This window comes from Galeopterus variegatus, unplaced genomic scaffold (assembly GCF_000696425.1).
Source record: "Galeopterus variegatus unplaced genomic scaffold, G_variegatus-3.0.2 Scaffold828, whole genome shotgun sequence".
NCBI classification, from domain to species: domain Eukaryota; kingdom Metazoa; phylum Chordata; class Mammalia; order Dermoptera; family Cynocephalidae; genus Galeopterus; species Galeopterus variegatus.
In genome coordinates, this window is record NW_007726939.1 from 177,554 (window position 1) to 205,052 (window position 27,499).

Sequence of the window (27,499 nt, forward strand, 5' to 3'; positions counted from 1 at the left end):
GGCCCTGAGGATGATACTCATGAACATGACAGAAGAGGGGTACTTGGGAGCTAATGGCCCACGGGAGGGAGGGTGAAGCAGGGTTTGGGGTGGAGAGGCACACTCACCTGATGTCCACGTGGAAAATCCACTGCAGAGCAGAGAAGCACCAGGCCAAACTGAACAGGGCGTCCTGGGATAAGCCATTCTCACTGAGGCTGGAGATCACAGGAATGACATTGGTGGAGGTCACCCAGACTCAGACACAGTCTTTTCGGTCAGAGCACAGAGCAGGGAAAGGCTGCCCCTGATTCCAAATGATGGAATCATCTGAACCCCAGACGGGCAGAGAGTGCCCGTTCTAATCCTCATTGTACAGATGGAGAAACGGAGGCCCACGGAGGCAAGGTCTCACCCAGGGTTACAAGACACGTTGGTGTCAGAGCTGAGACTAAAACCCAGTGGTTCCCTAAGTCTGTGATGAATCTGGAGCGTGGTTTTTGGCCAGAACTGGGCCTCAGTTTCTCCACCTGAGAAAGGGGGGGTGGTGCCCAGTGCAAAATGAAAATTTGGGGCCTCTTGTTCAAAAAGCAGGAGCAAAGCTTTTCCTTTCATGGTCTGTCAACTGTCATGGTATTTTTTATTTGCCGTTTAGTGTTGCCCTCCTCGGGCCCAGGGACATTAGTAGGGTGAGTGGGGACCTTCACAGACACCAGGTCATTCAGGCATCTGCAGTATTAAGAAGGTCACATGGGGATGTGCCTGAAAGCTCTGGTCTCCATATAATTTGCCCACAAGGGTGAGGCCTTCCTTCCTTGCCAGGTGAGGCCCTGAACAGGAACAGGGGTAATCTTTTTTTGCCAGCATCCCAAAGAAAGACTGTCTAAGCAGTAAGGATCCTCAGGCCACAGTACTCATCCCAGAGGTTGTAGCCACAGCAGTGGCCACACTTATAGTTTATGTGTTTGCATCCTCAGGCCACAGCACTCATCTCAGAGGTTGTAGCCACAGCAGTGGCCACACTTATAGTTTGTGTGTTTGGATCATCAGGCCACAGCACTCATTCCAGAGGTTGCAGCCACAGCAGTGGCCACACCTATAGTTTATATGTTTACTGATTGTGAACCAGGGTCTCAGAGAGGTGGTGTAACTTACCCAAGGTCACACAATACCTAGGTGGCAGAGCCAGCCTGGAACTGTGGCCTCTGGCTAGGGCTCCTCTCGCTTTGGCCCAGAGGAACTTGCTTGGGAGGAGGAGGAAGATGTAGGAGCCAAGAACACCAGGGGCCTTTTAGGGCCCAGAAACTCTGGTCTGCTGCAGGCAAAATTTGGAGATTCCTGGCTTCCTTCCATGGGTCTCCCTTCCACACCAAATGTCTCCCCTCTCTCTGCCAGGTACTCAGGGCCCTCTGGCAGCGTCAGCTCTGGGCACCCTGCTTGGGTACCCTCCCTGGTACAAACCCTCTCTGCTATGAGGACTGTGCCCCATCAAACAGCCCCTCCCTGTACCCTGGGGCCAGAACAGCTGCCAGCTATTAGACACATAATACTTCTAACCCCTGCCATCCTGCGCCAGGAGGCCTGGGCCTCCCAGAGAGCCTGTGCAGAGACAGTTTCGACAAGTGAAACCTTAACCAGAATCTAGAGGCCAGTCTCTATTTGAATGAGAATCATAAATCAGCTACCTTTTATTGAGCACTTACCATGTGTCCGGCACTGGACTAGGCGATTTACATGCATTTCATCTTTACAGTAACCCCAAGGGAGGAGGATGATGGGATACAGGAGGGAAAGAGGGAGGGACACAGAATGCTCTCCCATCCCCCATCCTGCTGGGGACAAACCTCAGCCGCTTTGCTTAGCTGGCTACTCACTTCAAAGACTGTAGGGCGCCCAGCCCGGGGAGCAGCTGGGCCAACAGGGCCACACCTTCATCCCCCAGAGCATTGCCTGATAAGCTGGATGGGAAGGAGAGAAAATGTCAGTGAAGAGTAGGGGTGGGTCTAACAGCAGCACTATCTCTCCACCCAGCCACGGGACTTCTGAATCGGTGGATACAGCCCAGGCTGCCAGGCCAGATGACAGCAGATCTGACATGGGGCAGCTGGAGTCTCCCCCAGGTGCTTATCCTGAGGTGTGTGGACCCCTGGGTGACCAGGGGTGGGCTTCAGAAGGTGTAGAATTTGGAGGATCTGCATTTTGGGAGAAAGTCACAAGTTTCACCAGCTTCTCTAAGGGGTTCCTGACTTCAGCAGGGAAAGAACTGCTGATCTAAACCTTAAAAACAAAACTAACCAAATCACCAGCACACTAACACCAACTGAGTCTGATGGGCTCCAGCCCCCCAACCCCAATGTGCAACCACTCACTCGAGGTGACCAAGGGAGCAGAATCCTCCCAGTGCCTTGCAGAGCTGCTTTAGGTGCTTGGCTTGGAAGCCGCAGTGTGTCAACCTGCAGATGAGCAAAAGCACAGCCCTGCACTGCCTGCCCTGCCATCCTGGGCACAGCAGAGAGCGAGGCTTGCAGGAGAGGAAGTGCTGTGACACACCCACCACCCAGACAGAAGGGTAAACAAAGAGGGACCAACACAAAGCACCCAAAAGATGTCACACAGGCAGAGGAGGGGCAGAGAGAGTCAGAGACACAGAGAGGGAGGGAAACCAAGACAGAGAGACCCAGAGATGTGAGAGACAGTGACAGAGGAGGACAGACAACATGACTAAGGGCAGTAGAGATGGAGAAATGGAAACTATAAGAGAGACAGACAGACGGAGAGCAAGAGAGAAGGTGAGAAGATGGGAGTCCTGTGGGGGCTGAGCCGAGCCCACTGGCCTAGGCCCCAGGCTCAGGAAAGAAGGGGCTGAATGCTCCCCTCTGTAGAGTTCCTGTACAGAGAGCTGTAGAGTTCCCACAACTCTGCAGCTGTTGGAGTCAGGGAGCTGAGGGTTGTGGGGTCCCCTGGGCGGTGGAAGGTGACTGAGGGGGTTGCCTCCTGAGCCCCATCTGGGGTGGGCTGGGCAGGGGAGGTAGGAAGTCGGGAATCCAGGCCACAGGCCCTGGACATAGCAGATCATGGAGTCCTCCTGGGAGGATGTGGGATCTGGGAACAGGCTTTGGGAAGAAGAAGGAGGCTGGACCCACACACGAGGCCTGGAGGCCCTGGACATAGCAGATCATGGAGTCCTCCTGGGAGGACGTGGGATCTGGGAACAGGCTTTGGGAAGAAGAAGGAGGCTGGACCCACACACGAGGCCTGGAGGCCATCACTGTACCTGATCCTTCGGGAGCTCAAGTGTGGCTCAGAGGGCCTCTTGGGCATGAGGCTGTCAAGGAATGAAGCCCTGGAGGGACACACACCAAAGCCAGGCTAAGCAAACACCTCACACACTTTCTCCAAAGTCCATCCTCAGCCTCACCTTCCACCATTCAATCTTACACTCTGCCTGGAGTCAGTCAAACTTTGGTTCTAACTTGGCTTCTCCACTTCCTGGATGTGTGACCAGAGACAAGTCACTGGGATAATGTATGGGAGTTGCCTTAGTTTGGTGTTTGATGCATACATAATAAGTGCTCAATTAAACTTGACTGCTATTATCACTAATTTCATCCTTCTCCTCTGCATCAGTTCCTTCAGAGATGTCACCCCAGCTCTAATCAAGCCATTAATAGTACAGACCCTACAGAAGAGATCATGGGTGGACTCCTTTGATGCATACATAATAAGTGCTCAATTAACCTTGACTGCTATTATCACTAATTTCATCCTTCTCCTCTGCATCAGTTCCTTCAGAGATGTCACCCCCAGCTCTAATCAAGCCATTAATAGTACAGACCCTACAGAAGAGATCATGGGTGGACTCCAAGGAGCAAAGAGCTGAGTCTCTGCCCATGTGCTAGGCTGAGGCAATCCAAGAAGGCACCCTGGAGGAGGCAAACACCCCCTAATGGGTCCTCGTGCCCGAGTGTGCCAGAAGTTCCAACCAGATCAGAGCCACAGGCCAGACAATCCTCTGAGTTTAAGCTGAAGGGCCCCAGTTTCCTGAGCATCACTCTACGGCCTGCACCAGCATGCCGTCTACATCCTACATCTCAGGGCTCTCTTCACACACCTCGAAACCGGGAGAAAGTCTGTCTTTGACCTTCAACCCCTTAGGGCTGCATCCCCTGCCAAGCCTGCCCACTTCCTGCTCCTCTGCAAATTGGACAAGGTCCCCCTGGCAGCTGACTGGCACTGTCCAGCTGTGGAGTTTGGGGAGGGGTTGGCCCTGACTGAGAGTGGGGCTGGGATGATGTCACACCCTACCTCTTCCAGGTCTCCTCCTGCTCTTCTGGCTCTTGGGCAAATGTGAAGACAACAGTTCTGTGCAGCAGGCTTCAGAGAGAAGAGAGGAGTGAGCAGTGGGAGGTTATTGGGTCCCTGCTGTTCTGTGTCATTTTTAACCCCAGCCTAGAGATATCTCTAAGGTGCCATCCCCCCACCTCCAGCTGCAGCCACTTCTGACTTTCCTCTGACTTCCTCTGAGTTTTGGGGGCCTGAGTCTTGCTACCACAGAGATTTCATAAGCTTATTTATTGCTTAAACAACTCTTGTTTCCTGGCAAGTACTTGAAAGAAAAGTTAAATTCTGTCTTCTCTCTAGTTTGGGCCTCAGGCTGAAACCCTCTTCCTTCTGCCAGCTGCTGTTCCTCATGTGCTCAGAGCACTCTGGGCGGAGGGTGGTGTCCTTTCTGTACTCGGAGTACTATCAGCTGAGGGTGGTGTTCCTCCTGGACTCAGTGGTGTCCCTGAGGAACTTAAAGCACTCTAGGTTGAAGGTGGCGTCCCTCTTGTATTTGGAGCACTCTAGACTGAGAATGGTGCCTCTCATGTATATGGAGCAGTCTAGACGGAGGGCAGTGTCTCCAATGAGCTCAGAGTACTCTAGGCTGAGGGTGGTGTCCCTTGGGTACTCAGAGTACTCTAGGCTGAGGATGGTGTTCCTCATGTACTGAGCACATATTAATTACCACTGTTAACCACTTGGAGTGGGTCCTTCGAGTCTCTTGCTTTCTTATGCAATTAACTTTTTTCTGACAAAATGATATTAAATTATAGACTCTGTATTAAAAATTAGTTTTTAAAGGATGCAAGTAGCGAGGGTGACAAATAATTATACAAGAATATTTCAAAAAGTTCATGGAAAAATAGAATTAAAAGATAATATGAGTCTTTCCTTGAACTTTTTGAAGTACCCTCGTTTATTAATAATTGATATTACTGATGGGAATGGATTATACCAGTCTCTCGACCTTCGAATATATTTGAAAAGCTTTATCATAAAGATGATAAATTCAAATTTTTATGTTTACTCAATATACCACAGCCATTCCTGCATATTAAAACTGCTTCTATATTGTCATTTTTTCATGGTTCCATTGAGTTCTTATCTCTAAAAGTATCTTGGTTTATTTAACTAATACCCTAAATATTTATGTTATTTTTTTCCTACTATAACCAATATTGGGGTGAACATCCCTGCAGCTAAACATGTTTGCACAATCATGATGATTTCTTTAGCATAAGTTCCTAAAAGTGACTGGAGTATCATTTGGGATGCACTGGAGATCCTTAATTGGATCATCATATAAAGTAGATCATGGTCCCCTGTTCTACCTCAAAGGTGAATCTGGTTTCCCTCTCTTCCCTGGAGAGGTGTTAGAGCAGGGACCACGCCACTCAGCCGAGAGCTGAAAACGAGGCTCCCTCTGAGAAGGAACATGCAGACACTACTCAGCATCTGTGCTCAGCTCCCTGTACTGAATAGCTAAACTTACAGAAACAAGGTTGCTCTGTCTTAGGCCAGCCTCCCTAGTGGCAGAGCCTGGGCCCAAGTGGGGCAGGGAGTCATGTGTCACTTGGTCACTTGTGCACATGATATGCTGAGGGACTGCTCTCAGGAGACACTAGTAAGGGACTGAGGGAAGCCCAACAGTGCAGGTCCTCAGGCTGATTCCACGGAGAGCTCTGGGGCACGAAGGCTGGAGAGTTTCACCCTCTGCCTCTGTCACTGGCCACTCTTGGTTGGGGACATGGGGTGGGGTGGACCTGCCCAGGCATCTCTGGCTCCCGTCAGCCAAGGGCAGCTCTCCAGAGGAAGCAGAAGCTGTGAGCAGCTGGGAAGAGGTGCACCAGCTCTAATGGTGTCTGGGTGGGCACCAGCAGCAGCTTCCACTAGTTCCCAAATCCTGGGACCAGAAAGAATTGCCAAGGACTTTAGACAGCATGATGAGAGAACCCAAAGCTCTGGGCTGGAGGGGGGTGGATGACTGTGGTCCACGGGAAGCTCCCACCTGATGTGCAGCTCTGTGAGGGTCCAGCACGTGCTCACTGCTCTCAGCACACAGCACACCCCAGCCACAGAGAGCCCGTTGTCACTGAGGCTGTGGAGAGGAGGAAAGGCAGCCATCAGCAGGCTGTGGGAGTCCCCAGCCCTACATAGCTCCAGCCCCTCAGCAGCTTGCTGGCTGTCACTGTCATGATGTCCTGGGTTCCCAACCAGGGGCTCTCAAAGGATTCTGGCCCATGTAAGTGAGCCAGGAGACATATGACCCCCTGCTCCACTCAGAGAATGAAGTTCTCCCGCTTGAGCGGTAAGAACCCACTCAGTGTTTTCACCTCTCTGAGCCTCAGTTTCCTCATCTATAAGATAACCATTTTCTGAGCACTGACTGCACCATGCTCTGTACTAAGGGTTTCATATATATACAATTTCATGTAATTCTATTTTACATATGGGGAAACTGAGGCCCAGAGACATTCAATTACTTTCCCAGGGTCACACCATTACTAAGTAACAGAGCCAGAATTTAAATCCAAAGCCAAGGCCCAAACCACTGCTACCCAGCCTCAACACTTCCCCACCCCAATCCACACTTGATCCGAAGACCCCAACGTACCCCACCCAAACACCACCACCACCCCACTCCACAGCACACCCAACAGCCTAATACCTTTTCTTTCCATCTCGCCACCCCAACAACCCAACACTGTGCCCCCACCCTAATGTACCACTTCCTACTCCAATATCCCAGTCCAACATTCCAGCACCCATCCACCCAATACCCCAATGCTGCCCCAATGCTAACCCTAACCCTAACCCACCCCACTCCAGGGCCATTGCAAGGATGATGAACTTGCACAGAGGTCGTTGGTGGAAAATGAACATGCTCTACATGTGCAAGGGGCTAAATAATTTTAACTAAGACAGTGGCTCACAGCAGAGGCAAAGGCAAGGAAGGCAAGGTGAAACCATCCTGATTTTGCTGGAGTTGGGGGAATGTAGGGGCGGTTGGTGGGTCAGCACTCTTATTGCTGACTGTGGGCATGGGGTCCTGCGGCAGCAGGAACCAGCTGGGATCAACGTGGGGCAGGCAACTCACTCCAGCTTCTTGGCGATGTGCAGCTGGGGTGCAGCTTCTGCCATCAGACAGCAGCCTTCATCTTGCAGCTGGTTCCCTGAGAGGCTGAGACAGAGGGGCCTGATGCCTTGCGTTGCTGGTCTGGAGTCCCCCCTCAACCCCCAGCACTCACGCAGCCCCTTGCTGACTTTAGCAAAGGCATCACTCCCATAAGGAACCTTAATAATAACTAATGTTGACAGACTGCATATTACATATCTGACAATGTCTTAGGTGCTTCTACAACCATCTGTGTATTTCATCCTCACTACGACCCTAGGGAGGAAGCACTATTATTATCCTCATCTTACTGATGAGTAGACCAGGGCACAGAACGGTTAAGGTGCTTGCTCAAGGGTGGACCTGGATTTGAATCCAGACAGTTTGACTTCCAGACCCCACCCTCGACTGGGGTCCTTTATGCTGCAACCTAAGTAATTGCTTCTGGTGATAAACTTCATGATTATAGGAGGAGGCATCTGATTTAGTCTGGGGGGGTCAGTGAAGGCTGCTCTGGTGTTTGAGCTACATGCTAGAAAGACTAGGAGTTCAATCGAAAAAAGGTAGAGGAGAGATAGGGGAAGGGTATTCCTGGTAGTAGGAACATCACATTCAAAGGTCCCGCAGCACAGCACATATGAGGACCTGAAAGGGAGACAGTGTGTCTGCACTAGAGATTGAGTGGGAGGATGGGGTTAAGTAGGGCTTGGGAGGCTGTGGGCAGGATCTGGGCCACCCAGAATTTTAGGATTTGGGCTTTATCCTGAACAGTGGGAAGGAGTGAAGGGGGCAGACAGCAGTGAAATGCAGTTTGCCTTCTGCCAGGGGGAGGTGGCCAGGGTGAAAGCAGAGAAACCAGTGAGGAGGCTCATGGGGTCGTCCAGGTGAGTGATGAGGGTGGTTTGACTATGGAGGTGGATGAAAAGAGGATGGAGAAAAGGGTACTGTTTTGAGAGCTACTTAGGAGGTAAGTCGGTCAGGGTGGACTGGCTATGGGGGGAGAGCAAGGTGGCTGTGAGACGTGTGGTCTGTGTAACCAGGTAGGTGATGGACCATTACTGCAGTGAGAGCACAGGGGGAGGGGCAAGCTTAGGGTGGCAAGGTGGGTGGGAGTGTTCAAGTTTGGTTCAAAAGCTGATCACCAAGCTTTTGTGATCACCCTGTCCATCTCACCCTGGAGTGGGACCACTCACCTCAAAACATCATGGTATTTGTTGAATAAAAATTAGGTCATTATTTCTGACTAAGTTCCTGCACCAGGCCCCAAAAGACCAGACTAAAAATAAAAATGGAGTCACCCCCGCTAAGTTCCAGTCACTTAGGTTGTGGTCTGACCTTCCAAGAAATCGGGAGAAGGAGAGAGCCAATTTCCTAAACAGGCTAGTTTAAATCTTCAGTAGTGTGACAATGAAGTTCTCTCTGCTTTATCCTTGCAAAAAGGACAGCCTGAAGCAACCTAATGTTAAGTAATCTGTTACTTTTCTCTTCTGTCTCCCTGTCCCCACCTTACAAGGAAAGTAACTTTGAAATGACCAGTCCACTTTTTGTTCTTTGTTTCTGCTTTCTTCAGCCTTTTCTGTCTATAAAACCACCCTCTTCTGCTTGGCTCATGGAACGCTTACTCTATTTGATGGAATGACATGTTGCCCAATTCTAGAATTGCAATAAAACCAATTGAGATCTTTAACTAAATTTGCTGTAATTTTACCCTTTGACAGTTCTGATGACCACAAAGGGACCTGAAGGATACTGATTTACTCTATTTGATGGAATGACATGTTGCCCAATTCTAGAATTGCAATAAAACCAATTGAGATCTTTAACTGAATTTGCTGTAATTTTACCCTTTGACAGTTCTGATGACCACAAAGGGACCTGAAGGATACTGCTGATGACCCTGAGAGACCCTTGAGAAATACAGGAAGGTGCCAATAATGCCCTCTTTTTGGGGGTGAGAGCCCCTGTCTTCCCCACGGAGCCATGAGACTTGTGAGTAAGTGCCTCTCAGGTCTGAGCTCGGCTCCCTTTGCATCTGAGCTCCCTGATCTCTTGACTTTTTGAGGTGCCATGGGTTACTTTGCACTGTGAGAGAGCATTTGTGGGGTACCAAGAGTTAGCTCGTGTGGTGGCAGAGCACATGACCTTTGGGTTTGCAGTGTTTGATGAGTCACTGGCAAGAAGAGCTGCAGTTTTAGAGGTAACTGATGGCAGTTGTGGTAAGTGGCTATTATGCAGCGAGTGTGAACTCTGGCTTTCAGAATTCACAGGCATGTGGGTTCCTTTTTATACTGAGCACTTAGATAAGGAAGGCCTGAGGTGTCTGACTGGGTCAGACAGAAATGAAAATCATTGGCCAAGTGGGTCAAGGAGCTCTCAGACCCAAAGCCATCTTGGCTCTGAGAAAACCAAGATCCACCCTCCCTAACTTCTAAAGATCTGGATACTCTGCCTTCCAGTATGTCTGCCTTTTTCATGTATAAGAATTATGGCTCCAGAAGCTGCAAATATTCACAAAAATGGCAAAATATTACTAAAAATAATCCAGAACTATGATGGCCATTATGTAGAACATTCCAGATAAACAACACTGCACTTTAAGACTGACCTTTTCCCTCCCATAAACAGCTTTTGCTTTCCTGTTTGTCTGGTACTTTGTCCTGAGAACTTGGTATGACTCTCTATCTGTCTGGGATACACAATTTATCGGGCCTGTGTGTGCAGGCAGCCAAACAAAAGGTTAGGAGCCCCAAGAATATGGCTGGACAAAAATGTAGGTTGCATTCCATTTGTGGCTAGTCCAGAGTATTGCTAGCTCTCAAGGCATTATCTAAGTCTTTCTTTTGGCTGTTTTCGGGAGTGGCTCTGGGTCTTGGAAGGGCTAGAGTGTATTTTAAAATAAGGATACCTAAAGTAGGCCTATCCAGAATCCTCTAAAAAGATTTCAAAAACTTTTTTCCCCATTTATTTATTTTGGTGGCTGACCGATACTTTTTTCCTCTTTAAAAGGCTGTTCATAGACAACTCCCCAAAAAGCTTTAAGCTTCTAATTGATGAGAAAATTAAATCTGCCAACTTTTTTGTTCAGTTACTATGCCACTCCAAAGGCAAAATAAAAGCTAGATAAAGTATTTATAAAAGTTAGTCCTTCAGGTCAAGCAGGTATAAAAATGCTTTCTTGGCCCTGAAGTGAGTAATCTAATTAAGAAATAAGCAAAATTAAGAAAGACTGCTCATGAAACTAAATCGGTCTCCAAAATATGACATTCTGGCATCCAAGTGGTTATTTTGAACAGATTTCTTAATTTTTTTCTAGGCTCATCTGTGCATTTCCTTATAAAATCCTGTGGCAAAATTCCATTATTTTGTTTTGGCATCTACTTTTTGAAATCTTACTCTGGGTCTCCTCTGACACAACTCCTTGGAAAGGCTCACATTCTTTCTCTGTGCTTTGAGATGTAAATTTGCTACCTTGCTTTCTTTCAAATTCAGTGAGGGCTTCAGCAACGTGGGGCACACAAGCTTTAACTTGTTCTGTTTATAGAGACAATTTGAATCCAACTATTTGTTTGTTTGTTTGGTGGCTGGCTTGTAAGGGGATCCAAACCCTTGACCTTGGTGTTACTGGCACCATGCTCTCCCAAGTGAGCTAACTGGCCAGCTCCCAACTGTTGTTTTAAATTATATTGTACCCATCTCATGGCTAAAATTTTAATGAAATCTTTAAGATCTTTATTTGTTTCTGCCTGAGTTTTTATGCGTATGTGATATGTTGTGTCTACATGTACGCTTATGCCTGTACGTGTATTTGTATGTTGTCCTCATGGACCAAATTGGCTTAGAAATAATATGCACTCCCAAATTGAGTAACTAAGCCTAAATGCTTTTCAAGTTCATATAACTAGTAATCATTGGTAAATAAAACGAGTCTTAAAAATTGTTGGTAAGATAAAATAGAAATGTTTTCAGAATCTAAAAATTCAAATTTTTTTGTATAAGTATTTTTTGAAATTAGCTTTTCTGAATTTAATTTAGACATATTTGCCTAGGTCTCTTGGTCAAGCAGATAATGCTGTCTCTATTAGATGTTTTAAGGTCATAAAACTTGCTCCGTCATATTTTTGATACTGGCTTAGTTTGTTTGTGAACTAAAAGCTCTGAGAACTGGCTCATGGGCTTTCCCTAAAGCCTTGCACACATCTTTTTGTGAGCTTCTGTCTCTGGTTATGAGCCTCCGAATTCAGGGGGCTAGACAGGTGGCTATGGTGAGGCTTGGGCACATATATGTCCATAGTACATGGGCCACCAGCTGCAGGACAAAGCCCAGCCCAATATGGTCTCATCCTCCCTGTCCCAGCTCTGCCTCCTGGCATGCTAGAAGGGGCCATATTATCCAGGCTCTCTGTCTTAGGATCTGCACCTGGTGTGTAAATCCAAGTGGTCCCTGGGTGACACATGGACCCAGGACATCTAGAAGGAATATTGAGGAGTGTACCTGTGTCCAGTATCTCCAAGGCCTTGGTTAAGACTAACTGATGCAGGTTTACCTTGGTTTCACTTTCACAAAAGAATAAAATAATAATGTAAATGACCAGCTTTATTTTTTACAAGCAGTTCAAATATAATTGTTAAGAATAGAAAATTAGGGCCGGCCTGGTGGCGCACTGCTACAGTGCGCTGCTTGGGAGCACGGTGGCGCTCCCGCTGAGGGTTCGGATCCCACATGCAGACTGGCCGCTCACTGGCTGAGCGAGGTGTGGGTGCAACACCGAGGGTTGCGATCCCGTTGCCGGTCCCGGTCCGGTCCGGGCGCGACACTGAGGGTTTCGATCCGTTGCCGGTCATGGAAAAAGACAAAAAGGAAAAAAAAAAAAGAATAGAAAATTAGGGGTTGGCCCCGTGGCTCACTCGGGAGAGTGTGGCGCTGGTAGCACTGAGGCCGCGGGTTCGGATCCTATATAGGGATGGCTGGTGCACTCGCTGGCTGAGCACGGTGCAGACAACACCGTGCCGAGGGTTGTGATCCCCTTACCGATCAGAAAAGAAAAAAAAAGAATAGAAAATTAAGGAAATGTGAATAGGGTAAACGTTTATAAATAAATCTGTCATAGTTTCCGAAATCTTTTCAGTAAATTAAAATCTTATAATCATGTTGTGTCAAATTAAGTAATAGGTAATCATAAGATATCTGAGTCATTTCTAAGTTAAAATACTGACACATTAATGGTTAAACATAAGTCTAAGTTTATGTACTTTGACATTGTGTTTTCACATGGTAAGAAAAAGCTAAATATATTTAGATCGTTTAAAAAACTGAGAGACTATGTCTTTCCAGAAATTAGGAAGTGGTTTTCATCTATAAATACTCAAAACAGTTCAAAATTACTTACTTCCGGGCCGGCCCGGTGGCGCACTGGATAGTGCGCCACTTGGGAAGTGCGGCGGCGCTCCCGTCCGAGGGTTTGGATCCCACATACAGACCGGTTCCCGCTCACTGGCTGAGCGAGGCGCGGGAGCAACGCCAAGGGTTGCAATCCCGTTGCCGGTCCCCGGTCCGGTACGGGGGCAACACTGAGGGTTGCGATCCGTTGCCGGACACGGAAAAAGACAAAAGACAAAAAAAAAAAAAAAAAAAAAATTACTTACTTCCTAGTGTTTAATAAATTTAAGTTTACTAAGAGTTAAAAATTCTAATATAGGTAACTAAAACTATCAGATGGTTAACTCACTTGGTTAGAGCATGGTTGAGGGTTCAGATCCCCTTACCAAGCCAGCTGCAAAAACAAAAACAAAAACAAACAACAACAACAAACCTATTAAAAATAGTAAAACAGTTCTGTATGCAAAGTGTACAAGGAAAGTAAGATGTGTTTTCAGTGAGAAATTGTTAAAAGACATGAGGATATATTTTTGTTAAAAAGGAGCAGTTTTGGGCCAGCCCCGTGGCTCACTTGGGAGGGTGTGGCGCTCGTAGCGCCGAGGCTGTGGGTTTGGATCCTATACAGGGGTGGCCGGTGCGCTCACTGGCTGAGCGTGGTGCTGACCACACTGTGCCGAGGGTTGCAATCCCCTTACCGGTCAAAAACAAACAAACAAACAAAGGAGCAGTTTTGTCTAATGCAGAGGTTATTTAAAGATTGTTTCAAAATATAGATTTAGGGAAAGTAATTCTTCCTATTGCATGAGAGAGAACTTTGTGTATTCCAAATGATAAGGGAAAGAGGACAGTAATCTTTGTCCTAAGGTACAATGTTTGTGAAAGCAATTGTATGTGTAACCAAGTTGGCTAAAATTAGAAGGGGATTGTTTATAAATTTTGTAAAAATTGAACATTATTATCAAAAGCACACTGATGCAAGGCTTGAGTTTTCTCCCCTGTGTTGGAACAACAGGGTTTTCTTGAAGCACTGATCTGCTCTTAATAGGAAGTTGTGAGAGATTTTTCCTTACCTTTTAGGTAACTGGCCTAGGAAACAGATTCCGTATTTTATCAAGACAAATTTTTTGTGCTTTGTGCCTTTGAAATCTTTTGTCACTTTGGTTTTATTTCATGATGATTTATGATTCTATTTCGTTAAGTGTTTTAAACCTTTGATATTTGACAAACTTCCCAAAATCAGATTCTAAGAATTGTCTTTTTGACCTCTAACTAACTTTGAGATGCTCCAAAAGACTTGTAAAAGAGAGAGATTAAAATCAACTGGGCTTATCTGATAGGTTAAATTATATAGAAAGCATTATCAAATCAAGAAATGATGTTTGACCTTCCTTGAGTTATGTGGATATATTATTAATATGTGTTCCAAAATTGTATAAGGTTTCCTCTTTACTCTGGGAGAAAGACACAGGGTGGGGGAACCCTCAGGGCCTGTGGTTTGGAAAACAAACCCAGGTGTGGTGGGGTTTCTTTGCAGATCTCAATGACAGAGGTGGCAATGGATATGAGGATGAGGCTAGGAGCCAGCCTTGTCTGGGCTTGAACCCTGTCCTTCCTGGACTCTTCCTACCTATGTGTCCTTGAGCAAATTTACCTTTCTGTGGCTTAATTTCCTCTTTTAAAAGTGTGGATAGTAACAGTACTTCCATCACAGAGATGTGAGGATTAAATGAGAGGATATTTGTAAAAGCCTCTAGCTCAACACCTGACACAGGACAAGTGCTAAATAGTGGCAGCTGTTATGATGATCTTATTCCCCTAAATTCTCCACGAGGCAGCAGGCCACTCCCCCACACCACCCACCCAAAGGTGAGGCCCTGGCCACTCTTCCCCTTCCCCTCCTGGATCCCTCCCAGGGCCTCCCATGATACTCACTCCACTTCTTCCAGGTGGGGACCTTCCCGGAGCAGGGCTATGAGGACCTCTGCATTATGAACCTGGAGCTGACACTTCTGGAGTCTGGGGTAGGGGTGGGGGACAGAGAGGCTCAGTGAAAAAAGCTACACCATGCCCTGCTCCTCCAGCTTCAAGGTTGGGGTTGTCAGGAGACCACCAGACCTGGGGTCTAATCCTGGCCACACCTCTTAGTAGCTGGGTGATCTTGGACAAGGCGCTTAACCTGTCTGAGACTCAGTTTCCTCCTCTTTCAAATGGGAATAATAATGTATGCTTTACAGAGCCTCTAAAAAGATTACAATGAGGTAACAACTATAAAACATTCAGCACAGTGCCCAGCATATACCAAACATCCATTAAATTATAACTATTGTTGTTATGACAGGTGCTTAAGCCAGGATGGGTTGTGTCCTTTCCCTGCCTCACATCTACTTTTCGTTTCATCCTCCCTGCCCCTGCTATTTCTCCCCTGGGAAGGGATCCTTCCCCCATATCGTCCATCTTCCTAAGGCCATGGATCCCATTGAGGTACCTGAGTGTCAGGCTTCTGCTCTGAGCCTCCTTCCTCGGGCTGTCATTTTCTGGTAAGTCTGGAGCTCTGAAAGAACAAATCAAACATTGGCCTGGACTCAGAGAAGTCCAGGGCCTGATGGACCAAGCCTCTTCCCTTTCTGCTAGAGGCTGAAGACCTACAGCACAACCCACAGTGAAATGAGTTACAAAGACAGTCACTCAAAGGTGCTCAGGGCTCTATTTAGCAAAGCAGCAGGAGCAAAAGATTTGAGGTCAAATGGACCCTTTATGCAAATTCTGGCTCTGTCATGCACAGCCATGTGGCGTTGGGCAAGTCACTTCACCTATCTGAGCCTCCATTTTCCCTTTTCGAAAATGGGGTGACCCTATCTAACACAGAGTGCCTGAAGGACTGAATGAGACAATGTACAATGTTCAAGTGCCCAGCATAGGCACAAAATTGAAGCTTAGTAAACAGAAGTTGCTGTTGTCTATGATGTGATGGTCTCCATTTGTAGCCATGCTGTCTCTGGTTCAGAAAGCAGGGAGCATGAGCTATACATAAGTGGGTCCAGGCTGTGGGAGACCACCTTACTTCCAGACTCTCTCCTGCTGGCCTAGGGGAGGGCTGAGGGCTGCAGGGAAGCTAGGGCATTATGAACCAGGTTTTCAGATTTCTAGATTAGTGCTATCTATCAGAATTTTCAGTGATAATGGAAGTGTTCTGCATCTGTGCAATCCACTACAGGAGCCACTGGTCACCCATGGCCACTGAGCACTTGAAGTGCAGCTCATGTGACTAATGAACTGAAGATCTCACTTTACTAAATTTTAATTAATTTATATTTAAATAGCCACATGTGGCTAGTAGCTATCATATTGGGCATTACAGCTCTAGACAGTGAGAGAGGAAAGCAACTTTGGTCCTACCAAGTCATTATACAGGTGAAGACGGAGGCCTTTGGGCAAGGAAATAAATTGCTCAAGGACACACGACATCATCTGTCTCTGAGTCTCACCCAGGGAGGAGTTGGTGAGCACAGCTGGAATATTCTTTCAGGGAAACCAGCTTCTCTTTCTTCATCCATCCAAGACTGGCCAAGCTAGAATCCATGCACAACTGGAATAGCCAGCATTTGAGTGCCAACTGCATGCCAGCAGTGTTCTAAGCATTTTAATGTATTAACTCATTTAAGTCTCCTTTTTTTTTTTTAGCTTTGAGTTTTCCCAGAATTCCCAGACATAGTGATGCTGGTATGACAGTATCTTCATGTCCTCCCTGAGGGTCTGGCTCACTCTGAGACTTCTGAAGATGCTCCCTCATCAGAGGCCAGATGTGGTTCAGATATACTAAAGGAAGTTAAAATCCTTTGCTGACTCTGAACAGTCATTCCTCATCATGGCAGCAGCAGGAAGAATCCCCACATCCCAGCTCTTCTTAGGATCTCTTGGCTACCCTTCCCCTCAACTGCCTGAGCCCAGATCGCTTCTCAAAGTGGACCCAGACCACCGCCTCCCTGGCTTCTTACCTTTGTAGCACTTCAGCTGTCTCTGTGAGCGGGGAAAGGAGAAAGATGAGGTCCGTCTCCCTGCGGGGTCAGATACAGAGTCATGAATCCCATGGGCTGAAAACCAGCACATAACTCCCCACCTGCACACCCCTTCCCACCCAAACATCCAGAGAAAGCTGATTTTGTGATTGATAGAGAAAATAACAGAACTGGCAAAAGTGATCCAAATCGGGCATGTAAAATTCTGCCTGATGAATCCTGCAAGAGTGTCTTAAAACGTCATAAAGAAATTTTCTACATGAAATATAATAAAAATTAGGAATGCCGAAAGCTTTTAAAATAGGAATTACTAACACCGTAGGGTTAAAAAGCATGACACCTAATCTACCCCAGATCCAAATAGTCGGCGCTGGTTCAGTACCATGGAGAGCGACACGCAGCTAATTACTCTCTCGGCTATGCCTATGCATCCTCGATTTGTTGATTCATTCCTTCATCCATCCATCCATCTTTACATTATCCATTCATTTACTATTTATTGAGTGCCAGGTGCTAGGCCTGAGCTAGGCTCTGGAGACACAGTCGTAAGTAAAACAGACTCAGAAATGCACCCATAGATCTTACAGACTAGGGGTCTCATCCTTTCCCCATCCCCCACTTCCCCTCTCTTTCTTTCAAGATTCTGAAGGCCAGGATCACACTCCTTCTGCTTACTTGACCTGCAGCATCTTGACGGTAGGGAATGCGACTGCCATCTTTGCCAAGCAGAGTAGGGTAGACACGGAGATGTTGTTGTGGCTCAGGCTGCATGATTGTGGCAAAAGTGTCAGAAGTGAATCCTCCACCTCATGGGCCCCAGATGTTCCTCACCTTGCAAGGGAAGGGTATGGCTCAAACAGGGAGAGGAACTGATCTGCAGGAGGAGTGGAAAGACCACTTACTCAATCTTCCGGAGCAGCGGCAGGTGAGGGAGTACCTCTGCGATGGTCAGCATCTCCTGGTCCTTGAGTAGGTTGTCCTGAAAACTGCAGGGAGACCAAGGCCCACACCCTCAGCCCTGGGGTGGAGGAACTTGGAAACCCCAGCTGGCAGGTGACAGGCATGACCACCCTCATGTTTGAGACACAAGACAGGAGCCCAGACAGAGTTGGTGGCCTGCTCCCTTGCATCCAGCAGGCATAGCAGGGAGGAAAGGTCCTCTACTGGCCTCACTTCCATCCCAATTCAGTGCCTATGGAGGAGTTTCTGCCTGGTGGCCCAAGGGCTCTAGATGACAGACTATGAAGGCTTCATGAGGTGGAATGTGGGGGCCCAGCACCTTGCTCCCAGGGCTTGTGCCTGGGCTGTGCCTAAGGACCAAGGTCACCAGGGCCTCTTGGCTCCCAGGTGATGAGTAAAGTCTAGACTGGATATGGAGATGTTGATTCCTGCCTCAGCCCTGGCCCTGACTTACCCAGAGCCCTAGGCCAAGCACCTTCCTCTCTGACTTCACTTTCCCCACCTGTCAAATGGGGTCCACAACCCAGCCCTGCCTGGATTCCTAGTTAGAGGGACAGATGAGCTCAGGGGTGCGAGGCTGATTGAGAGCAATGGTGGGTGATGGGAGAAAAGACTAAGGTCACTCTCAATATCAGGAAAGAAAAGTGTCAACAAGTTCAAAATATTCAAACCTTTGTTCTTACTGGAGTGATCACTGTACAAAGGCACCCAGCCAAGGGGACAATAGTGGCTGTGGTCCAGCTTATGCTCATTCAACAAGTGGTGCAACCCAGTGCCAGGCTGCATCTGCCTGGACAAAGGGACACCTTTTAAAAATCTCATAAAGGTGCCAAATAAACTAGCAGGGGTCCTGCCAGAGAGTTACTAAGGAGGGTCCCTAGCCCCACCCCTCCCTGGGGCACTCAATTCCAGGAGTATATTTTTGACTATTTCCTTAGTTAGTGTGTGCTTGTATCTAAATGTGTACATGCATCTAAGTGTGCACGTGTGTGCTGCACACACATGCACACCTATGAATGAGCATGTGTGGGGTTTATACTTGAATGAGTATACTTCTGTGAAAGTGTGTACACATGTGATGGAGTTTGGGTGTATTGTCCTCCCAGAACTCATGGAAATCTGATCCCCAGTGTGGCAGTTTGAGTCACGGGGGTGTATCCCTCATGAATGGATTAATGCTCTCCCTTGGGGGTGGGGGTCCTGAGTGAGTTCTTGCTCTATTAGTTCCCCTGAGAGCTGGTTGTTTACAAGACCCTGGCACCTCCCCCTCTCTCTCTTTCTTCCTCTCAAAAGATGTGATCTGCTTGTACCTGCCAGCTGCCTGCCACTTTCCACCATGAGTAGAAGCAGCCTGAAGCCCTCACCAGATGCAGCTGTCCCAGAATCATAAGCCAAATAAATCTCTCTTCTTTATAAATTACCCAGTCTCAGGTATTTCTGTTATAGCAATGCAAACGGACTAATATAACATGTGTGCACGAATATGAAGGCATGTGTGTGTTTTATGCATTCACGTGTACCCACGGTGCTGACTACTGCCTACACACGGCCATACCTTCTCCCAGGTCACAGAAAGGGGAGGGAGCCTCAAAATTCATGCTTCTCCAAGATGGCCCAAAATATTAGATGACAGAAGGCTTGTTCTTTGGGAGACTTGCATTTGGATTCGGCCCCACCCAGTTCTTGGGCTGATGCCTTCCCTCTCCAGGTCTCATTGAAAAACTACTGGTCAGATACTGATGGATTATGCAGGACTCAGCACAGGCCCTAGGGGGGCCCTGGAACCTGGGAAGTGACTCCTGTCCTCAGCTAATGAACCCTCCTGGAGATCACTCACCTGATTTCTTCCAGCTGTGGACAGAGAGGCAAAGCCTGCACCAAGTGGTGGATGCCTCGGGCAGTGATCTTACTTCCTGTTAACCTACAGAGTAAGCAAAAATGGTGGGAAGAAATGGGGAAGAGGATGGGCCAGGAATATTCCCAGTGTAGGATTGGGGGAGGGGAGGAGAGTGCCAGGCATCCCTGGCTGAAGACCCTTCTTATTTCCAAGCTCTGGCTCACCCCAGCTTCTTCAGGCTCTGCATTGTTGGCAAGCTCCTGGACAGGGATTCGGCAAAGGCGTCCCCACACTTCCTGCTCTTAAAGCTGCCATGGGAGAGGCAAAGTGGCAGAGAATCAGTGGTGGGCAGGGCTTAGAGGTCATCATCACCCCTTCCTCTGACAGATGGGGCTTAATACAGTAGTAGTAGTTCTTGTCTAAGTTGTTGTGATAATAACATATACATATTGTGGCAGAGACTGCTTCATCCACAGAACTCATTCTCCACTTCATTCATAGCAGTAGCTGAGGACATGGTTTCCAGCCACAGATGACATTTCTCAGCATCCCTTGCAGCTCAGTGTGGCCATGTGACTAGGTTCTCATCAATGGAATGTGAGTAGAAGGGATGAGTCCTAGTTCCAGGACTAAACTTTATCACATTGAGCATGTCTCCTCTGTGCTCTTTCTCTTCCCCCAAGCCAGAGCACCGATATGTCCATGACACAGCTTTGACCCTGCAGATAGGGTGCTCAAGGGGATGACAGAGCAGCAATTGAATGGACCTGGGTCCCTGCATGATCGCATGGAGCTGGCCATCCCACTGACTTGAGCCACTTACTGCTGACTCTTCCATGAGACAGAAATAAAATTCTACATTATTTAACCCACTGTATTTGGGGAGATTTCTTTGTCACTGCAGCCTAGACTTTGCTCTGGCTAATATTCACATTTGAGCCTTTGTTCTGTGCCAGGCACTGTGCTGAGAAGTGTTTTTCATGCATTATTCTATTTTGTTCTCACAACAACCCTACAGGTTAGGTATTACAGATTCATTTTAGGGATGAAGAAATTTTGGCTGAGAGAAGTTACATTATCTGCTCATAGCAGCACAGCCTGGATCAGAGGCTCCAGCCCATGACTGACAGAGACTAAGGTTCCAGAAACCACAGAAAGGATGAGGGCCCAACTGGCTTGCAGAGGTCCTGTCGAGGCATGAAGCTTCCCCCTCAATATCACAGGCTAAGCAGCAGTCAGGGCCATTCTGTTCTGATATTCAAGATCTCTATCCCATCACCCTCAGCAGAGGTCTGCCAGACTGGTTAGCCTCTACTCTTCCAAAAGCCCAGTTCCCTTCCCGGTCCTTCTCCATCCTTACTTACCTGAGGTTCTCCACCTGCCCACAGCCTACCAGAGCCTCAGGACAGTGGGGCTCCAGGGAGCAGCCCTCAAAATCCAGGTGGATGGGGCTATCCCTGTGCTCCAGAATGTTGGTCAGGGCGGCCAAGTCAGCACAGGTCAGTGGGAAATTGCGGAAAGGAAGTTGATAGGGGAGGCTTTGGGCAGTGAGACCAGCCAGCTCAGGTTCCTGAGTCTCAACCACACAGTGACACAGCTCTATGAGCTTCGGCCCCTTGCACTTGTGGGTGGCCAACTTGCTCAATGCCTGCACAACAGCAGCCTGCTTGGTGCCCACCCAGGCCTCGTCCTGCTGTGCTAGGTGGCTGAGGAAGGGACGGCAGGCGCAGGATGCCAGGCCCGCCAGGAAGGTGGGGAGGTGGTCTGAAAGGTTCAGTCTAGCTTTGGTGCGAAGCACCCAGCGGGAATTGAGGGTGACATGGCATTCAAGCATGTCCTTGCTCACCCTGGGGCTGACCATCAGGTACAGGGCAGCAAAAAACTCCTGCAGGCTGAGGTGGGTGAAAGCATAGCCTGTCTCTTGGTGCCCGGGGCCTGTGTGGATGCAGAAGGAGGTCAGCAAGCTGTGGGCTGCCCCAAAGGCCATCATGGGTAGAGGGATGTCTTCTGCATAGAAGATAACTTTCCCGGTCTCCAGGCCACTCAGGGCCACCTCCCCAAGGCCTAGAAGGGGCGTGGTGGGCAGGAATCCATGGGGACTGAGGGCGCGCACCATTTGCAGGTACAGCTGAGTCACAGTGGGCAGGAGAGCTGCAGATTGGCCTGGGGAGGTGCCAGCAAGCAGATGGCGGAGGCAGAGGCAGGCGACCTGGCACAGTATAGGTACTGCGCACATGCTCCGGAGATGTCTATTTTCCCGAAACTCTGCTAGTGCCACCTCCTGCAAAGGCTGGTTGCTGAAGAAGTGACTCACATACTCCTCCACCCTCGGCCCATCAAAGCCCCACATGTGGATTATGGCTGCCTCCCTAGGCAGGCAGGCAGGCAGCTTTCCCGGACGGGAGGTGGCCATCACCCAGCAGCCGGGCAGGAGGGTCCCACGGCAGAGACCAGAGAAGAGGGTAAAGGGTGGACCTGGTTCATCAGGCCCCACAGTCTCCCTGTTGGAACAGGAGGGAAGTGCCTCATCCAGCCCATCAAAGATCAGCAGGACTTTATCAGCATTCTCCTCCAGGTACTGGAAGACAGCATCAGGGTCTGACGTGGGGTTCAAGTACAGATCAAAAAGGAGCTGGGGCAGCGTCTGGAAACTTTTGATCAGGTTGAGCTGGCGGAATTCAAAAAGGAACAGGGCCTGGAAGCAGTCCAGCTGGCCCTTGGCCCACCTCTGGCAGAGCTGGTGGGCCAGTGTGGTCTTGCCCATGCCAGCCTTCCCCAAGAGCACTGTCACCCTTGGGCCCTTGTTGGTCCTGGAGTTGAAGAGATCCCAGATGCTCACATCAGTGCCATCTTCTGCCTTGGGGTCCCCCATAACAGCCCCCTCTTGAGTGTCTAAGTGTGCTGTGGCCCGGCTCCACTTCAGGATTGGGGGGACGTAGGCCTGGTGGAGGGCTAGGGGGTGCCCTGACCCAGGGAGTCCACTGTCATAGCGCTGCTGGGCAGAGCTCCTCAGGAGCTGCAGGTACCTCTTGGCCAACTCTGCAGGGGACAGGGAGATGGCATGAGGGTAGGAGCCCTCAGCCCTCCACCCATGTCCCCTTATTCCAGTATTGGGCTGTTGGGAGCTTCTAGCTCCAGCTGTGTATGTATGGGGAGTTGAGAGGGGGTGGTGCCAAGAACACAATGGGGGGTTCTTGTGCCACCAAATTCCCAGGAGAAATCGGTTCTTCAGAAGCATCTAAACAGCAAGGTAGGAGTAATTGGCGGGCCTAGGTACTGAACAAGCAGAACTGTGGAGCTGGGCCACTACCGTGCCAGGTGTTAACCTTATAATTCCTGGGTCATTGGGAGGTCTCAGGAGATGCAGGGGAAGGGGCCACTGCTGGGGAGACTGGGAAGGCCTGAGGTAGTGGCCTGTTCTTTATAGATGTGAGTCCTCTGGCTATGTCCATGGTAGACAGTAGTGGTGGGTGTGGGGGTGGGGGGTTCCAGTTAGTGGAACAACTGGTCAAGAACAAGAGATGTTCTCTCTCCTCTCCTCCCCTGGCCTGGCTGGCCCTCAGCAGCCCCATGTCTTCCCAGGGCCTCTCAGGCATCTTCACCACTCCTCATCCCTGCTCACCCCCAAATAGGCTAAGGAGGGCCCCGGCCCGAGGTCATGCTGATTGCCTCCCTGGTGTCCCTGGAGGGGTGTGTGTGTTAGGTGCTTCCAGCTCTTTCAGCTGAGCCATCTTTGGAGGAGCCACTTTGCAGCCTGATGGGGGAAGCCCTTCCCTGCCAGCTCCAGTCTTCTCCTCTGCCCACCCAAGACCTCCAACCCTTTTCTCCTGGAAAACAAGAGTCACTTGGCCCATGGAGGCTTCTTAGCAGTGGACAGAGTCCAGAGTCCCCAAGGTAACCCAATCCCTGTGTTTGGGCCCCTCCCCACCTGGTACCCACCTAGCTTCTGCTTCCTGCTCTGCTTCCGGTGGGGTGGGGACCCACAGCTATGATGAGGGCGCTTGAGGCCTGGAAAGAGTGAAGGAAGGGGTAGAGGGGTGGACCTGGGGGTCTGGACTGAGGGGTCCCCAGCACCTTTGTGGAGCTCCATTCCACAAACAGGTGGCAGGCAGACAAGTACACCCACACCCAGGGGACTGAGAGAAGGCAGGCAGTGGGCAAAGCCTGCATCAACACCATCTTGTTTGCAGAGGGGGTTCCAGGCCCTGGCTGGAGGACTGCAGGCTCTGGGCCCGGGGGTATGCAAGTCCAGGATGCAGGGAGCAGCACCCACAGCCAGCAGCCCCAGAAACACTCAGCCCCAAGCACTAAATAGCTGTCTCTCCACCAGGGAAAGACCAAGCTCTGTGGGGCCACTGCTGTTTGTAAAGGTGAAGCTTCCAAAGGGCTCCCTCCTGTGTCGGTGTGTTTTGTCACCCTCATCTACCCACTCCTCTCAGTGCTCTCATGAGTTCTTGTCTTGTTGCGTGGATTTTCAAGAGTCACTTCCATGCCTTTTTGGAAGAGTTTGGGAAAGAAGGAGGAAAACAAGGAGGGGAGGAAGAAAGGAAAGAGGACTTAGGAAAGAGTTTTAAGAAGCAAAGTAGGATATACTCCTACAGCACTAGCGACCAATCAGAGCAGGCCCTGCAGCGGGACCCAGGGCCCCTTGCCCTGCCAGGGATTTACTTTTTCATTGCTGCATTGCAGGGAGGTCTGGGAGTTCCAAAGGGGGGCTGGAGCCAGTTTGAGACTATTTCAATGTTTTCACAAGTCATATATTCACAAGGGATTCATTGGCCAAATATCAGTCAGACCTGGTTAGAGCCATGTGACAATTATGCCATCACAGTTAAGGGCCAGAAAGGACCTGGGACTTGGACAAACAGTTTTGAATTGTTGGAGAGCTGGGATTACAAGTGGGTGATTTCTGTTAACATTAACCCTGCTGATGTCACTGCCATGCACAGCTATAATGAAAAAGTCAATATTTCTATAAAAATAAAGGTTCTGAGACTAGAGTGTGGCCCTTGAATCAGTAAGGTGGTCAGCATCTGATGGCTGACCCTTTAGATCTCCATCAGAAAATCAGTCAGAGGCTGCCTGGGTGTGGACAGCTATCGTGGGTCAGTGTTAGGCCCGAGGTGTATGAATGGGGGAGAGTTAGGGTTTCCTGGTGAAGTCTGACTGTGGGGCTGAGAGACCAGGCCCTGAGACTGGGGCACAAGGAAGTGAGAATGGGCTTCCCTCAGCGAAACCAGGCAAGGGATTCTGGAGGTGGCCAGGGCTGACACCTAGGGGCAGCTGGACAGGCTGAAGCCTTGAAAGTCAAAGTCACAGAGTGGGAAGAAGTGGGGCGGAGAGCCACAGTGAGGGGCATGGCACCTGTGCAGACAGGTCAGGTACAGAGGAGAAGGAGATGGCTGCGACCAGCCCCCACCAGCCTCCTGCAGGTTGGAAGTGAGGAGGTAGCCACGTTCACCGCCCTCCTGCTGCTCCCTAACCCCAGTTCTCACCATGGTGGAGCTGAGTCCCAGGCTGGCTTTCCTCACCAGTTCCCAGCTGGCTGGGGAGCCCTGCAAGAGAGAATACAATGTGCTGTGAAGATGTGGTGGATGCCAGGGTGTAAGCTCTGGCCTGGTGTCTGGCCCAGAGTTTATCCCACAGGGTGGGTACCCAGCAGAGGAGAAATAAAGTTTACACTCAGTTGTCTGTTGCAAGGAAAGCTGGAGGTGAGCCTTGAAGGCAGTGGTGGGCAGAAATGTGTGTGTATATGCATGTGTGTGCGTGTTTGTGTGTGTGCATGCACTTGAGTGTGTGTGTTTATGGACATGCGCACACCTGCATGTATTCATGTTTATGCACATGCATGCATTGTGTGTATGTGCACATGTGTGCACGTGTGTGTATGTGCCCCCCTGCATTTCCCACATTCTGCTTTGTGGTAGAGTTCTTGAGCGAGTTTCCACTTTCTCTCCAAGGATGCTGTTGCCCCTCAACGTCCTATTTCCCCTCAGTGCTACGCAAACAGAAGGTGCCCAGAAATGCTCATTGAACTGAACAGAGCACAATCTGCCTGCCTATCAGGAGTAAAAGGGTTTTCCCTGGGACTGCTTCTAAACACACTGCAAAAAGAAACTTCTTGGGCAGTACGGGCTATTTGGAATTTTCTAGCTGGAAGGAGTCACTTGGTCCTTTCCTTGCACCCTGCCTACTTGAGCAGCTGAGGTGGGACCATGTGGAAGGAGGGTTCTTCCTTGCCCAGCTGATTTCATGGTATTGGGGAATTTGCTCTGGGAAGTGCCCAGAAACACGGGATTTTGTTCATACCCCCTCTGTATAACTCAGGTGGGTCCCTGCCTCTCTGAACCTCCCCTGGCTCCCCATGACATGGGGGCTGGGCTGGCTGCTTTGCACCTCTCCTGCCTGCCCTTACCGTCTTCATGGCCCCAAGTACTCAGCAGCAGCACCTCCAGGTCCAGAGGCACCTCCAGCTCCATGCACATGCAGTGGATGAATGACTGCCAGGTGGCCAGGCCTTGGGCATGCAGTTTGCTGAGTTGGAGGATGACCCTCTGCTGAGGGTCCGAAGCCTCGTTCCTGGAGCCCAGGTCCATGGTGGGGAGAAAGAACTTCACCTTGGCACTCATCCATTCTGAGTGTTTACTGAGCAGCCTCAGAAGCCAGCCCCACTTGTTCAAGGTGCCCAGCTGGAGGATAATGGATTCCATGAGGAGCTGGCCCTGCAGAGATGGGGTAGGCAAGTGAGCTGAGGGGGTAGGTGAGTTGGAGTACAGATGAGCTGAGAGGCAGGTGAGAGGAGGGGAAGGTGAGCTGGGGGGGAAGCCAAAGAGGCAGTCAAGAACTACCCCCCACATCTGAGCAGCAGAAAATAGGCAGAGAAATGGCCTCTCTATGGAGTTTCGATGTCTCTGCCAAGGGATCAGTTCCAGAGACCAGTCTGCTTCTTCTGCAACCCGCCCCCTTCTGTACCTGTATCCTGGCTCTCTGGGATGGTCTAGTTCATCCTCTGTAGATGGTCTTCTGAGGATGCTTCATTCATTTTAGTTTCCATGGACCATTTGTGCTGCTCTCAGTCTGAGCTAACCTTATGGCAGAGACAACTAGCTGTCCCCCAAATCTGTTCTTCCTTTCTTCTTTAGTACTAGAACTCCTGAATGTTCCATGGCCATCTAGAATAATTTCCCAGCCTCCTTTGCAGTTAGATGTAACCATGTAATTAAGTTTTGGCCAATGGGATGTAAGTGAAAGTGTTGTCTATCCTTCTTTGCTTCTTCCTGTTGGCTAGAATGTTGGTGTGATGGCTGGACCTTGGGCAGCCATGCTGGATCATGAGGTAGAGGCCAGCACTGAGGAAGGTGGAGGGTAAAGCTGCCCACGTGCCCTGACTTCAGACTTTTATTACATGACGGAGAAATACACTTATGTTTTGTTTAAATCACTGTTGTTTAGGGCTTTCTGCTACTCCGTGGTACGCATTAGAGCTGTTCACAGATACTGCGTTTTTCTTATTTCTAGGCCCTTGGTAGGATAACACTCTCCCACCCCCTTGAAATTGGGCATGGCTGTGAAACTTGCTTTGGCCAATGAAATATGCTAAAAAGTGACACGTTATGTCTGTGAAGATGTTTTAAGAGCCAATGTACGATTCATCATGCTCTCTCTTTTCCACTACTACAGGGACCAACAGTATTCTAGGTCATGGCTGCTCCTTTAGCATGAGTTTGGAAGAGAGAATGATGTGGACTAGAGCTCACAGTCAATTCACAACAGACAAGAAACAAGAACAGGAAATAAACTTTTGTCATCATGAGCCACTGGGACTTTGGAGGATGGTTGTTACTGCAGCATAACCTAGCCTATCTTGGCCTATGCACTCATCTGTGACCTTG

General features: G+C 49.2%; 1 protein-coding gene across 1 annotated transcript in view; it reads right to left on the minus strand.

Annotated features, from left to right (window-relative positions):
* NLRC5 (NLR family, CARD domain containing 5) overlaps positions 1-26,317 on the minus strand; it is a 58,522-nt gene extending 32,205 nt beyond the window's left edge. Inside the window, 18 exon segments of the mRNA XM_008572742.1 lie at positions 108-197; positions 1,854-1,937; positions 2,349-2,432; positions 3,254-3,322; positions 4,285-4,353; positions 6,311-6,400; positions 7,400-7,483; positions 14,727-14,810; positions 15,280-15,345; positions 16,790-16,849; positions 17,486-17,575; positions 17,713-17,796; positions 19,608-19,691; positions 19,832-19,915; positions 20,972-22,646; positions 23,547-23,615; positions 25,103-25,162; positions 26,023-26,317. Of these exon segments, the coding sequence (XP_008570964.1) occupies positions 108-197; positions 1,854-1,937; positions 2,349-2,432; positions 3,254-3,322; positions 4,285-4,353; positions 6,311-6,400; positions 7,400-7,483; positions 14,727-14,810; positions 15,280-15,345; positions 16,790-16,849; positions 17,486-17,575; positions 17,713-17,796; positions 19,608-19,691; positions 19,832-19,915; positions 20,972-22,646; positions 23,547-23,615; positions 25,103-25,162; positions 26,023-26,317 (3,221 nt within the window).
* Between the last annotated feature and the right edge of the window lie 1,182 nt (positions 26,318-27,499).